Source organism: Miniopterus natalensis, chromosome 15, assembly GCF_054644295.1.
Source record: "Miniopterus natalensis isolate mMinNat1 chromosome 15, mMinNat1.hap1, whole genome shotgun sequence".
Lineage (NCBI taxonomy): Eukaryota > Metazoa > Chordata > Mammalia > Chiroptera > Miniopteridae > Miniopterus > Miniopterus natalensis.
This window is the reverse complement of record NC_142095.1, coordinates 7,575,543-7,589,444: the sequence shown is the minus strand read 5'-3', so window position 1 is coordinate 7,589,444 and position 13,902 is coordinate 7,575,543. Positions and strand designations below refer to the sequence as shown.

At 53.1% G+C, this 13,902-nt stretch overlaps 1 protein-coding gene across 1 annotated transcript in view; it reads left to right on the top strand.

Moving 5' to 3' along the window:
• The window catches only part of MYRIP (myosin VIIA and Rab interacting protein), a 120,609-nt gene that overhangs the window by 87,384 nt on the left and 19,323 nt on the right, over nt 1-13,902 (top strand). The window contains exons 7-10 of the mRNA XM_087824591.1: nt 53-133; nt 2,071-2,208; nt 8,789-8,942; nt 11,314-11,951. Coding sequence (XP_087680717.1) covers nt 53-133; nt 2,071-2,208; nt 8,789-8,942; nt 11,314-11,951 — 1,011 coding nt within the window. The remainder of the gene's footprint in view (nt 1-52; nt 134-2,070; nt 2,209-8,788; nt 8,943-11,313; nt 11,952-13,902) is intronic.

Genomic DNA, 13,902 nt, shown 5'->3' with positions numbered 1-13,902 from the left:
GAGTCCCCCAAACCTGCCCAGCACCAGGCCATTCTCTGCCCTCTCTCCGCAGGACAAGCAAAATGAGGCCATCTACTTGCGGGACCACAAGGAGGAGCTGACGGAGGAACTCGCCACAACTATCTTGCAGAAGGTAGGTGGCCCTGGCATCTGACGACGGCATTTCACCACCCTGGCCCGGAGCAGGGCCTCCAGCGAGCTGCAGAGCCACCACTGGCACCGTTGTCTTGGGCACCATCTCTGTAACTTGTCACTTGCCTTCTGTGCTCTGGAGGCTAGTGTAGAGGGATTGCACTGCAAAACCTAAGACCAGGGATGGAGTGTGGTTGCCTTTAGGGGTTGAGCTAATGGGTGGGAAACCGGGAAGTCAGCCCTGAGCAGGTTACTCACTGGCTTCCTATTTCCTGGGCTTTGTGTGTGTGTGCACGTGTGGGTGTCTTCTTCTCACACTTCTCAGATAGTCTTTTGCTGGAGAACCTTGCAGTCCCCCCTGCTACCTACATACCCTAGACTGTCCCTTACCTGGTGTATCAGTAATGACTACTTAGAAACCAACCACCCCTAAACTCTGTGGCTCTAAACAGGATTATTTCTATGTTTCACAGCCAGTTCTCCAACCCCTACAATTCAGTTCCGTTCTGACAGTAGTCAGAGGTAGCCCAGATCCCCACACGTGAAGGGCTCAGTCCCACAAGACCGCCCACTTCGGATGCCGGTGCAAGTCTCAGGAATCCCCAAGTCACCCACTTTTGTCCAGCTTACTGCAAATTCAGGGATCCCCATGACCCCCCTCAAGTTGGATAATTTGCTAGAACAACTCACAGAACTCAGGAAAGTACTATACTTGCAATTGCCTCTTTATTGTAAAAGATACAAATGAGCAGCCAGGTGAAGAAATGGTAGGACCACACTGTCTGTGGAACAGATGCACGAACCTCCACGCCCGCCACCCTCCCACACATCAATGTATGGACCAGCCAGGAAGTTCCCTCCCCAAGCCTCAGTGTTTCAGAGTTTTTAGTAGAGGTTTCATTAAGTAGGCATAATTGCTTAAATCACTGACCCCCCTGAATGAACTCAGTCTTTAGCCCCCGTCTCCTCCCCAGAGGTTGGGGCAAAGCTTAAAGTTCCTTGGTTTACGTGGTTGGGTTTTAATAATTTTACAATTACAGTTGACGTACAATATTATATTAGTTCCAGGTGTACAACCTAGTGATTAGACATTCACATAACTTATGAAGTGGTCACCCCGATAAGTTTAATACCCACCTGGCACCACACAGTTATTACAATATTACTGACTGTATTCCCTATGCTGTGCTTTACATCGCTGAGACTATTTGTAACTAACAATCTACACTTTTAATCCCATCATCTTTTACACCCCACACCCCCGCCCATCCATCCTGGCAACCATCCATCTGTTCTCTATATCTATGAATACGTTTCTGTTTGGTGTGTTCCTTTATTTTGTTTTTTAGATTCCACATGTAAGTGCAATCCTATGGTATTTGTCTTTCTCTGTCTGATTGGGTTTTTTTTTAACTACCAGCCTCCATTTATCTAGCGGCCCTGGCCGTGAGTCACTCATTAGCATAACAAAGACACTCCTATCACTCAAAATAGTCCAAGGATTTTTGAAGCTCTGTACCAGGAATCAGTCTAACAGCAAATGCATTTTTTATTGTACCACAATTTCTATCTCGCCCGCGCACCTGTACTGGCTCCGTCTAAAGCAGTGGGTTGGGGTCAGGCCTGTGCAGTATGTTCATTCTGGGGCCCTGCTGAGCCACACCAGCTGCTCATGGCCATGACAGAGCACAAGGGAGCAAGAGGAAGCCAGTGACGTCTGTTAAGGCCTAGGCTCGGGCCTGACTCCCTGTCACCCACTCCCTCCTCACACGCCGTTGGCCAGGGCCAGGCACACAGTCCGCACGGAGCCAGATGTGGGAAATACGCATGACCCTTTTACATGGCTGGGAGAAAAACCTCAAGGATGGTCCCAGTTGCTGCACCGAGCATCTGAGACCTCTAGTAACTCGCCCCCTTTGTCACCCATCTCCTCCCCAGATCATAAGAAAACAGAAGAGCAAAAGCGAGCAGCAGATGGAGGAGGAGTGGTCGCAGCCCCAGAGCTGCACTGCGAAAGCGGCTGACAAGGGGACCCCAGCCTCCCCAGGAGGCCACCACATTTCCAGCTCCCTCTGGGTGAGTCTCCAAGCAGTGACACAGGTGTCCTGCCCGCTCTCCTCGAGGAATGGGGACAGCACACTTCACCATCCGCCGTTCGCTCTTGCGCCCAGCATGCAGCTAAAGGCCCCTAAGCGGCGGTGGGCAGGGGGAGAGACTGAGAAAGCGTGTGCGAGAGTGGGGGGCGGGGAGGGGGGAAGAGGAAGGAAGAAAAACCGCGAACGGACTGTTGAAGGGTACAGGTGTGGGTTTTTACAGAGATCGGTTTAGGAAAAATTAAGCCAAAGGCGGAATCACAAAGCGCAGTGGCCTTCCTGTGACCTGGGGGTCTGGGCCTGATCGTGTCACTCAGCCTGTGACATCCTGGGTGGTTTGTGTAAGCAGCCCCAGCAGAGGACATGCAGAGCGCGGGGGAGGCCAAGGCCGAGCCTGTGGAGCTGGGCCTTCCGTGTGGAGACTCAGCGAGTTCTTATGCAAACCCCGTGAACTGAGGTTCAGGGTCATCATAGAAAACTCGAGTCATAACCGCGGTAATAGAAGGATTACCGGAGATCTGTAGGGCTAGCCCATGCCCTTCCTTTGATGAACTTTACACGCACAGGTGTGTGCACATCATTTCATTAGATCCACTTGAGCACATCCTGCATTGTCCCCGTTTTACAGAGGAGTAAACTGAGGCCAAGCCAGTCTGGGCCACTGGCAGTAAGTGGAAGAGCCAGGACTAGAACCCAGGGCTCCTGCACACTGCTGTCTCCTGTTCCATTGGGAAGCTCTGGCTATGAAATGCCTGCGTTCCCACCACATGTTCACCGGGCCTCCTTGTCATACGTGCGGCTAAACCTGGAAATGGTACTCCTGCCACTCTGTGTGTCCTTAGAGATGAGGGACAGCGGGCTGTGGCACTGTGAGTCACGGCAGCGGGCATGGCAGTGACCACAGGTGCAGGTTCCCCTTTCCGCGTGGACAGCGGAGGCCTCTATCCACACTCCTCGGCCACGGCTGCCTAATGCTGCTTAAGGTAGACAGCAGTGACTCCTCCCTGGGGACATTGCACTTGGTCCCTTGTTCCCGGGAAAGCATCTAGGCCCCTTGGGACCCAGCTGCGGCTGGCCCTGGGCTGTCTTCACTGAGAGAGCTGTTTAGAGGCGGAAGGCAGCACCGCACAAGGTTCCTGCTCTGGTTCTAAAACAAATACCTCTCAGGGTTTTCTGTTCCCGTCGGGAAGTCTGTCTTGCCAGACACCTGCCTCCCACACAGCAGTCTTCCCTTTGGCTTCCACGCCAAGGTAGACAGAGCTGACTCATCTCTTCTCTCCTGGGCAAAGAGCAGAATATGATTTATTTCCAGAGTCTGGGATAGAGTAAGGCCCGGCGGAAGCCCTCGCTGACTCTGAGGTACCTTCTGAATCTCCCTGCGAGGTACGGCCACTTCCCCAGGATGAGCCCACCCTTTTGGTGGGAGAGAGAACCTTGAGTGTGTAGTTAGAAAAAACAGCCCATAAAGGACATTGGTGCACCCCCTTGGGGAAGCGCTCCTTCCAGCATAAATACCTTGGCCTAGATTGTGTGGCCTGGCAGGGGGTGGGCACCTCACCACAGGGACAAGATCATTGGTTGGTTCCTGTCACTAGTCACTACAACGTTCATCCTAACTGGGATGTTTCATCAAGGAGACCCCTCCTGTGCCCTCCTGTGTGTTCTCGCCGCGATTCGAGGCCCAGAAACAGCATATTTCTATCAGCAGTAACAGTTAGGAGACGTGAACACTTTGCGTTTTTGCATCCACACTGTGCTCATGGGACCTGCCCCACACAGGGCAGCCTGAATCTGGGAATAAAGACAAACCCAGCATCCGGCTGGGTCCCCGGCGGTTTGCCCCTCTGGGCAGCCCGATCGTCAGTGGTCACAGGCCTAACTTCCCTTGGCCAGGACCCCTAACCCTTCCCCTCTAGCCAGCACCATTGCAGGGCCAGCCTGGGGCCCGGAGGTGGGGGGAAACTGGGACACATCCAGTCGACAAGGGTCGGCTTCCTCAGGCGCTCCATGCAGTGGGCCTGGGCACACTGCCCACTCATGTGAGCTAAGCCGATGCTTTCCCCCAGGCCCCCGGCCCATACCAGGCCCTAGTCCCTGTGATAAAAGAGCCTGTGCTGGGACCACATCCAGGAATTGGGACCTGAGGGGGACTGACCCTGGTCAAGGCCACCACATTGCACAACTCCAGGAGCCCCATGCACCTAGAATGCAATGTGAGTGCCACCTCCAGGGGCTGTGCAGCGTGATGGCCACAGCTCCAGCAGCCGACGAGGCCCAAGTGGGAGGGGACAGGAACAACTGCTGCTTAAGGAGCAGGCGCTCTGTTTGCCCATCACAAGATGGGGGTGCAGGTATCATTGGACCCATTTTATAGATAAGGAGACTGAGGCTAAAGCTTTAACATAGCTTACCTAAGGTCACCCATGTGCTGATTGGTGGGGCCAGGCATTGAATCCCTTTTCCTGCTCTGAAGCCCTTGGTCTGGGCTCTTCTTTAAGGCTCAGGGAGTAACTGGCCGAGTCCCTGAACACTGCAGGCTCCTTGGGCTTAACTGCAAAACCCAAACTTAATTCATCCCCAGTCAGCCCGGATTTCTCATCTGTTTTCTTGAAAGGAAGTTCCGCGTGATGGTCCTCTTTTTAATTTCCTCCGTTATTGTGTGGTTCTCTGCCGGGAGGAGGTCAGCACAATGCGCCTTTCAAAGCCTCAAGATCCAATATCCTAAAAGGCACTGGCGCAGGGGCTATAATTCACCCAGTGCCTATCTCTTTGGGCGCGTATACGGCGATCCTATTGATTTCATGATGATGGTGGCAGGGGCCAGGCATCCTGAGGGTGTGCCCATGACTGAGCCTCGCCTCTGGCTGGCTCTCCCTCTCTGTCTCTGCTCCACCCTTTTCTGTTTCCCTCCGCTTTTCCCTGCCGTCTCTGTGATTTCCTCCCTCACATTTGCTCTCTCCTTTGACCGACTGCAGTATAGACCTGAAGTAATTTTGGTTATTGTTATAATCACTGGGTTGAATTTAATGGCTACGCCTGACCCTGCGAATACAAAGCGAAGCTGTGTCCCGGTGGTTCACTCGTCTGACCGCTGTTATCGATCCCTTTGTCCCTGAACCCCGATGCTGAAAACATTCTGTCCCTGTTTGATGTTGGGAGCGCCTTACAGCGAAGACTATTTTGAAGCTGTGAATGGTGCCCTGGGGAGCCTGCCCTTTCGGCCATGATGACGATTGCAGCCATCACAGCCACACCACGCCATTCCAGGGACACAGGCAGACCACGCTGCTGCCCACGTGGGATGCAGTGACTGCGAAGGAAGGCGCAGCTGCCCCTCAACAACACGGCTGGAACTGCGGGGTCCGCGTCTACGTGAACTTCTTTTTTTCAACATATACTGTAAATGTATTTTCTCTTATAATTTTTTAAAATATTTTTAAATTTATTTCAGAGAGAGGAAAGGAGAGGGAGATAGATAGAAACATCAATGATGAGAGAGTCATTGATCAGCTGCCTCTTGCATGCCCCCGACTGGGGATCAAGCCCACAACCCGGGCATGTGCCCTGACTGACCGGGAATCGAACCCCGATCGCCTGGCTCCTAGGTTGACGCTCAATCGCTGAGCCACGCCCAGCCGGGCTCTTATGATTTTCTTAATAACATTTTCTTTCCTCTAGCTGACTTTATTATAAGAAAACAGTAAATAATGCATATAATACAAAACATGTGTTAATCAACTGTATATAGTATGGGTAAGGCTTCCGGTGAAATCTAGGCTATTAGTAGTTAAGGTTTGAGGGAGTCTAAATTTACACGAGGATTTTTGATTGCATGGGGATCAGCATCCCTAATGCCCATGTTGTTCAAGCGTCACCTGTATTCCTGAGGTAACTGATGATCACACGTGTGTCTTACCCAGAGCTGCAGGGCCGGTGGGTTCAGTGGCAGGTCCTCCTGGGCAGAGCGTGGTAGCCAGGGGGGCTTTGTTCCAGGCTTTTGGCAAAGGCTCAGGCACAGCTCCCAGAAGGCGTGGAAGAGCAGACAGACCTGCGCTCAACCCCTGCCTCTGCCCCCGACCACCACCCGTCTGCCTTGAGAAAGTGCTTGAGCCCCGCCTCTGCTTGCTCCTGCACAGCCCGTCAGACCGAATGGGAGAACGGATAAGGCGCCTGGCTCAGTGACAGACCTTCATAAATGCTGTCCTTTTAGCTAATGCTTAGTGAGTGCCGGGCCTGACACTGATCCCTCCACATGAGGAAACTGAGGCTTAGCATAGCCGAAGTTCCCCCCAAGATCCCCCATAGCAAGAGGAGCCGGCATTGACCTAACACCACTCCTTAGTCAGTGCCTGCAGAGTTGAGAGTCTGGGCCTGTTTGAAAGCTCAGGTTCTCAAGTCCCTCATGGCAAGACTCTGCCTGCATGCCATGCCGATATTCCTGGACTTGTGGGCTCCACCGACGGTTCCCAGCCCTCCTCGCATAGATGTGCAGACACCGTCGCTCAGGCCAGCCCTTCCTGACATCACCAGCCCTGCTTCTTCCGTGAACCTTAGGGTGGATTAGAGGAAGGGAGGAAAAGCAGAGTCTGCGGGTGGGAAAGAAAGGGTGGACACAAAGGGCCCAGCCACGGTTCTTCCTTGAGCAAATAAATTACTCAAGCAATCCCATCACTTCCCAGGAGCCACAGAGGTTGTACTGACTGGTGAATGAAGCGGTGTGGTGCCATCTACTGCTCCATGCGTTCGTTGCGATAAATCTGTGCTGAAACCAGGCCTGAATGGGGACTTTTCCACCCTGGCTGGAGACTGTGGGCCAGCGGTGTCCTGAGACCTGCTGCAGACAGTTATTTGGGGCCTTTTGTGATGATCGGGGTATAGTTGTTTTCTAGTGTGAAACAATGGCTTGCCTGAAATAGATTATAAAAGGCTCAGGAAGAACACATATCCCATCTTCCCTGTTGGGACCAAACAGGGACTTTTCATTTTTTGGCCTTGGCTTTTGTACTTTGGGGAGCATTTTTGTCCCATAAATATGGACCCCTGCCACCTTCTACAGACACACATGTACATGCCTCACATAGAATTTGAGCCACTACAAAATGAAACATTAAATATTATTCCCCCCCTTTTTTAACATGACTCCATGATTTACAGTGAGGAGCCTGGAGATATAAAAGAAGACCAGGAAACAGAAAGTAGCTCCTGTGAGGCTGCAGTAGCTCTGCACCTGGCGACCGGCTACCAGCTCCTCAGGGCCAGACCCGAGTCCCACAAATTCAGTCACTAACGTGGGACTGAGGACCACACCCCGAAAGGACTGTCCCTGCCTTCAGGGAGCTCGCAGTCTGTGGAGAGTCAACAGCTGTATGGCGTCAGATGGGTACTAGGTTTATCAGTGATCACTTCGTAAGTTATATAAATGTCTGATCACAGTGTTGTGCGCCTGAACCTAATATAATTGTATGCCAACTGTAATTGGAAAATAAAATTATTTTAAGGAAAGTAATTCAGTCACTTGGCCAAGGTTTTCTAGCAAAGGCAGTGTTGGGGCCCAGGTCCAGCTGGCTCCTGAGTCCAGCTCCAACCACCCCAGGGCCCTGCCCACAGGTCCCCAGAGGCGCTCTCCTTTGGCCTCCTAGCACCTCCCTTTGTCTTCTTCGCACCTGTGGTGGGAGAGGAAGAAAATTACCAAGATGAGCAGGTTTCTCCCTGGGAGAGAGGGTGTAGGGCTGTTGCAGGTGGAGACTAAGCGCTCAGGGGGCCTGAGTTAGAGATCAGTCCTTGGTTTCATGTTGCAGTCCCAGACCACCACCCCCAGCGGCTTTGCCCTTTCCCTGCCCTTTCCCTCCTCGATTTATCAATATAAAAAGAGAAAATAAAATCACCAATAAAAGCTAATTCCTTCATTAAATGACAAAGGAAAAAATTGGTCTCTGTTGGATGAAATTCCTCATATATAACATTTGAGCTTCAAATTCTCTATCGATAATATTTGCAACATATAGATGATGCCATTTAAACCTGTTTCCTGTCAGTCATTGGCAGCCCCATTTCTCCCACCTCTCCTCGGGTTAGAGTTTATTTCCCTTTCTTAAATTCGGGTGCTGGATTAGACTATGTTGTGATTGTTCTGGGCTTGTGGACTGACCATGCTTGGCTCACTTGTCTATTGTAGCATTTATGCTGTGCTTGCTGTTTGCACTGCTGAAACGCAGGTTTGGGGTCTTTGAGGAAAAGCTGCGTTCACTCGTATCACACAGAGTTGGCCCTGAGAAACCCTGGCTCGGGGGTGGCTGGAGAAGGAGCCCAGTGGGAGCTGGCCCTGTCTGGTTCCGTGGCGTCTCTGATGCTTCCTAGGAGGCCTGGCCGGCTTGCAATGGAACAGAAACAGGACCCATTTCTAGCGTTATATGGCCTAATGTACTGAAGTGAAGCTTTTAAGCCTGAACTCGAGAAACGCCCCCAACCATTACCTCTTCTCCACGCTGCACAGTGTCTGCCTCAGAGCTGAGGGCATTTCCCTGTGCCCGCACCCCATGATTCACCCCCCTTCCTTCCCGCAGCAGCCCCAGTCTGCGTTCTCACCCTCCAGAGAAGATGCGCCGAAGACCCCTTTGCTGGAGGCGGCACCGAGACCACCGCGGGGCCCGAGCCAGCAGCCCAGGGAGGAGTCGGCCTGGCCCGGCTGGCATAGAGCAGACAGTCCAGACCAGACAAGTGAGTATTTTAAGCAGCTTCTGGTTGGTCCGTGGGTTTCAACAGTGCTGTTTGAAGGCTTCTGGCTGTCGTGTGGCAGATAAAAACCTTGAGGGACAGTGAGGGAAAGTGACTTGTCGAAGACTTCACAGCAGATGGGAGCAACCAGGTCCTCACATGCAAACACCGTGGCTCCAATCTATAGGCTTTTTCAAGCTGATAGTGCCTCCCTACCATACAAGCAAACAAACAATAGTGACAAAAACAGCATTTCAAAATTCAGACTTTCAAACTGCTACACTTAAAGAATACTACAAAACCTTCTAAGAGACCCTTCATTTCTCAAAACAGTTCCCCACTGAATTACGAGCCCTGCAGATAAATTCTCAGAGGGTTTTGCTTCTCAAAACCTGATGTGTGCATAATTTACTGTAAAATAAGATGCCCACGTGCAATTTATCAGTTGTGTATGTAAGCATAAGACTTAGTTCAACAACATCACACACACACAGATTTCACACTCTATCCAAACATCCGTGCATCCCTCGGGACAAAGATCGAAAATGAAAATAAAGAAATTAAGCACTTGTGTAGAAAACTGCTGCTTTCCCGAGGAATGCTGGGCCCTTGACATGCTGAAATGTCCAGGCCAAGCCCAGCGGTCCTGACAGATGTCTGATATGTTTAGCAGGAAGCAGATCGCTCCCCGGGGCATGGCTCCGTCTCTGCAGAGCAGAGGAGGCCCGGAGGTGGAGGTCATCGTGGAAGGTTAATGTCCACAGGGCTATTTCCAGCAGCTCTGTTTATGCCTCAGGGGAAGGGTTGGTTCTGGAGCCTGTCAGTCCGCAGTTCTGATGATGCAGCTCAACAGCCAAGGTTTTCACAGGGTCATGTGTTCACGGAGACACCTGTGCTCTTGCTGAGGTACAAGTTGGCCAACTTCTAGCCTCCCCAGAGAAACATGGCACCTGGGATTGTAAAAGGCAGGAGAAGAGAGGAGCCGGAGGCAATGGGCTGAGTCCCACCCCATCGTGGAGTGAGTGTGGGAGGCGGGTCCCGGTCAGTCCTAGAGCTGGGCAGGGAGTGGCACTCTCAGGGGACTTCCGCCGGCTCCCTCCCACAGCCCCCCGGGGAGGCTGCAGGCAGCAGGGCTCGTTGAGCCGAGCGTCAGGAGCCCAGTCTTGGCCCTGCAGCCTCTGGGTGCCTGTGCTCATTAGGAGGAGTTTTTGCAAGCCCGGGGTGGGTTCCAGAACTGGCCAGGGGCTGGGGGTGCGGCAGCGAAGACGCACCCCGCCATCAAGGAGCTCACAGTCAGACAACCCAGAAAATAAACTAGAACGCAGTGTGAAAATATGAAATCGTTTCGGCAAAGCTCAAAGAGCAGAGCAGGCAGCTCCTCAGGGGAAGGAGACCAGAGGTGCAGCCACGAGGAAACGGGGTCCGAGCATCCCGAAGGGTCCCGGGCACGGGAGCTTCTCTCCTCCTGGCGCATGGATGTGCTCACCCACCCAGAAGCTCCCCGAACCCCATCCTTCGGGTGTTTTTATGCGGGCATAACCAGTGGCTAATTCATTTTCCAGCCCCTCTCTCCTGTCTGAGGAGCAGGGGATGGGGCTGAAAGTTTTGAGTCTCTGATCGTGGCTTGTTTTTCTCGTGACCAGCCCTCAGCCTGGCACCACCACCAGCTTCCTCATTAGAACAAAAGACAACCCTGTCTCCCAAAAAAATCCCAAGGAATTTAAGAGTCCTGTGTCAGGAACTGGGGTCAAAGACCAAACGCTAGGAGGAAGCAGGGACAGAGACTGGTGTGTGTGTGTGTGTGTGTGTGTGTGTGTGTGCGCGCGCGCGCGCGCGCTCTTATACATCTATATCTTATGTCACACCCCATCTCACGGCTGTTGTGAGTGAGGCCTGTAAAAGTGCCAAGGACAAGGTGTGTTAACCTGTGAGGTGGGCCAGGGCGGGTGATGGAGTCGTCTCCCATCCAGTGAGGGAAAAATGGGGATCTGAGAGACAAAACCATGGCCCAAAGTCAAACAGCCAGAGCCTGAGGCTGCCAAGAGCAGCTGTCTCCACTCCCCTTCTACATCCAAGCCAGCCCTGGGCAGGAGCGGGGCCCCTCTCAGGAGACGGAGGTGACCCAGGTGGGCGTTCAGTAGGAGTGAGATCTCCGAGTTTCTCTTCATCTGTGAAGCACTGGGGCCCTGTGAGGCCTCAAGGGATTTCCTGGGGACCTTTAAACCTGCCCCCAATTAGGTGTGCCCTTGTGGACTTCCTAGAGTTGGCTGCTCCCCGAGACCCCAGGGCAGTCCTGGGGACGTGGCAGATGGCAGCCTTGCCTTGCTCTGAGCTGACAACAGCCCTCTCTGGTTTCTCTCCCTCCCACCTGTAGACTTGGCCCCAGTCTTGCAGAGCCCCGATGGGAACTGGGTGGCCCTGAAGGATGGCGCTCTGCCCCCCACCCGCCTGCTGGCCACACCCAAGAGTGGCACCTTCCAGGCCCTGGAGGCTGCCTCCAGCGTGGCATCTGCCTATGATGAGCTGGTCTCCGACAGCGAGGAGGACTTTGACTGGAGTGAGGCCCTGAGCACACTGTGCCCACGGTCCCAGGACCTGCCCAGGAACCCCCAGCTTCAGCCCGCGCAGGCCCGAGGCTTGGACCAAGTCCCCTCCACTGCCTCCTCTGCCTCCCAGCTTTCCCCCCACCTCGAGGCCACATGCTCTGACTCGGAGACCTCCTCCACAGGCTCTTCCCGGGAGGCCGGGCGGCGGGCCAGACTGTCCTGGCTGCAGAGAAAGGCCCCCAGGAACCCCGCAGCTGAAAAGATGCACCTTCAGGGAGAACTGGACGTGAACTTCAATCCCCAGGCAGCCAGCAGGGAGACCTCGGACAGCAGCGAGCCTGAGGAGGCCCCCCACGCTGCAGACCGGCGGGCCAGGAGGTGGCGGAGGGCCCGAGTGGGCTCAGAGGAGCCAAAAAAGGAGCTGTCTTCCCCCAACGCCCATTCCCAGGAGCTGAACACACACCAGGTAATGAAACAGGTGCGTGCAAGTGCGCACACGCGCTCCCCGGAAGGATGTGCCCTCCTCCAAGCACGAGCAGCATAGAGAGTCCTGGGTTAAGAATTCACAGGCCCAGATTCTCATCATAGTTTTTGCTGCTAAGGAGCTGAGTGACCTAGACAGGTCACATCAACTCCCCCTCTCAGAGATGAGAGCTTAGAGGTCAGAGGAGCTTTGCAAAGTCTGGCCCCAGGCTGGCAGCATCCACACCACCGGGGAACTTGTTGGACATGCAGATTCTCAGGCCTCACCCCAGACGTGCTGAATCAAACACTGTGGGGATGGGGCCCAGCCATCTCTGCTGTAACGAGCTCTCCTGATAATGCTACTGTGCATCCAGGAGTGACGGCCACCGATTAGGGCTGAGGGACTAGTGTTTAGAGTCAGCCTTCCTGGTTCATACCCAGCTGTGTGACCTGGGCAAGGCACCCTCTAGGTCTCAGCTTCCTCACCTGTCAAATGGAGATAGTATTAGAACCCACATCTAAGGAAGGTTGGGATGAGTGAACCTGATAATGTTTATAAAGAGCTGAGCTCTGTCCTAGACACAGCACCGGGCTCAGTCAATGTTACTTCAATACGGTCATTTGGGGCACAATTTCCTGACATTCTGTGATTCTTGGTCCGTGTCACACCCCTTCTCAGAATTCTCGGTGGCTCTGCCCACATGGTTTAGTTCATGAACCCCCTTTAGGAGTACAATCAAAGCTCTAGAAATTTTCTTCCTAGAAAATTGCACCTGCGCAAACACACACACACACAATGCAGCCGGTTTCTGGATGTGTCCCTCGAATCCTGCTACTTGACTGAATTCACTCATCAGTTCTAGCGGTTTTCGGTGGAATCTTTAGGGTTCTCTGATAACAGTTTAATTCCATATTCTCCAACTACATGCTGCTCGTCCCCGCTCTATGCCTGTGACCATGCCCTATCCTTGCCCTTGCCTCTCACCTGACTGTGGGGCCCATGCTAGCCTTCCCATAGCCATCTTTTCTAAACTCAAAAGTGACGCCTGTAGCCAGGAGAGGACCTTGTATAAGCGACGGGTGGCAGTACTTGAAGCTGAGAGTGGTGAGGAAGCTGTAGACATCACCACCGCTCACTTGCATCACTGTCCGCTTGACTTTTTACACTCCTGGAGAAGCCACACCCACTTCCTGAGTGTCACCGCATCTTGGTGGTACCCAGCCACCAGGCCCTGCATTCCTAGTTTGGGTTCCACCAGAAGCAGGTCCTGAGTCAAGGATTTGGGTGTAGGTTTATGTGGGAGGAGATCCCAGCAAGCCCACGAGTGAGCCAGGAAAGAAAGGCCGACTAAGGCATGCTGTGGGCACTCAGGGTCCATCCCACTAGGGACTCTCTGAGAAACCACGTGGATCACAGCTCAGAGTTGTCTCACTGGAAGACAGGGAGCGGTTACCACAGTCTCCCATCTCCCATCGGTAAAGAGTGGTCCCACCCAGGTTGGGCATGGGCTCTATCTGTGCACAGCTGGGTTTGCGTGGATGGTGCCTGAGAAATCCCTCAGATGGAGAAGAGACAGAGCCAGGTCTGAGGTAGGAAGCTAAGAGTGGGCCAAAAACGATCCCTCACAGCTGCGGGCCACTCATGTAGATCCAGGGGATACAGGCTGGGGACGTCACCAGCATCTACTGCAATGGCCTTCTATGAATATGTCAGCCAGATCCCTGATCCTGGGACCCCTGAGAAGATAGCTGTAGGCTCAAAGGTCCTCAGGTCACAGAATTTGCTGTCAGTCCCACCTGACCTTCTAATATAGTGCCTAGAAAAGGTCCTTCATTTGGTCCAAGCTTTCATTTTCTCCTCTGTAAAACAAGATCATTACAAATTGGCCTCCTGGGATTGTTGTGACGACAGAGTAGAAATATAAAGTTCTGTGCAACAGTGAGTCATTGCT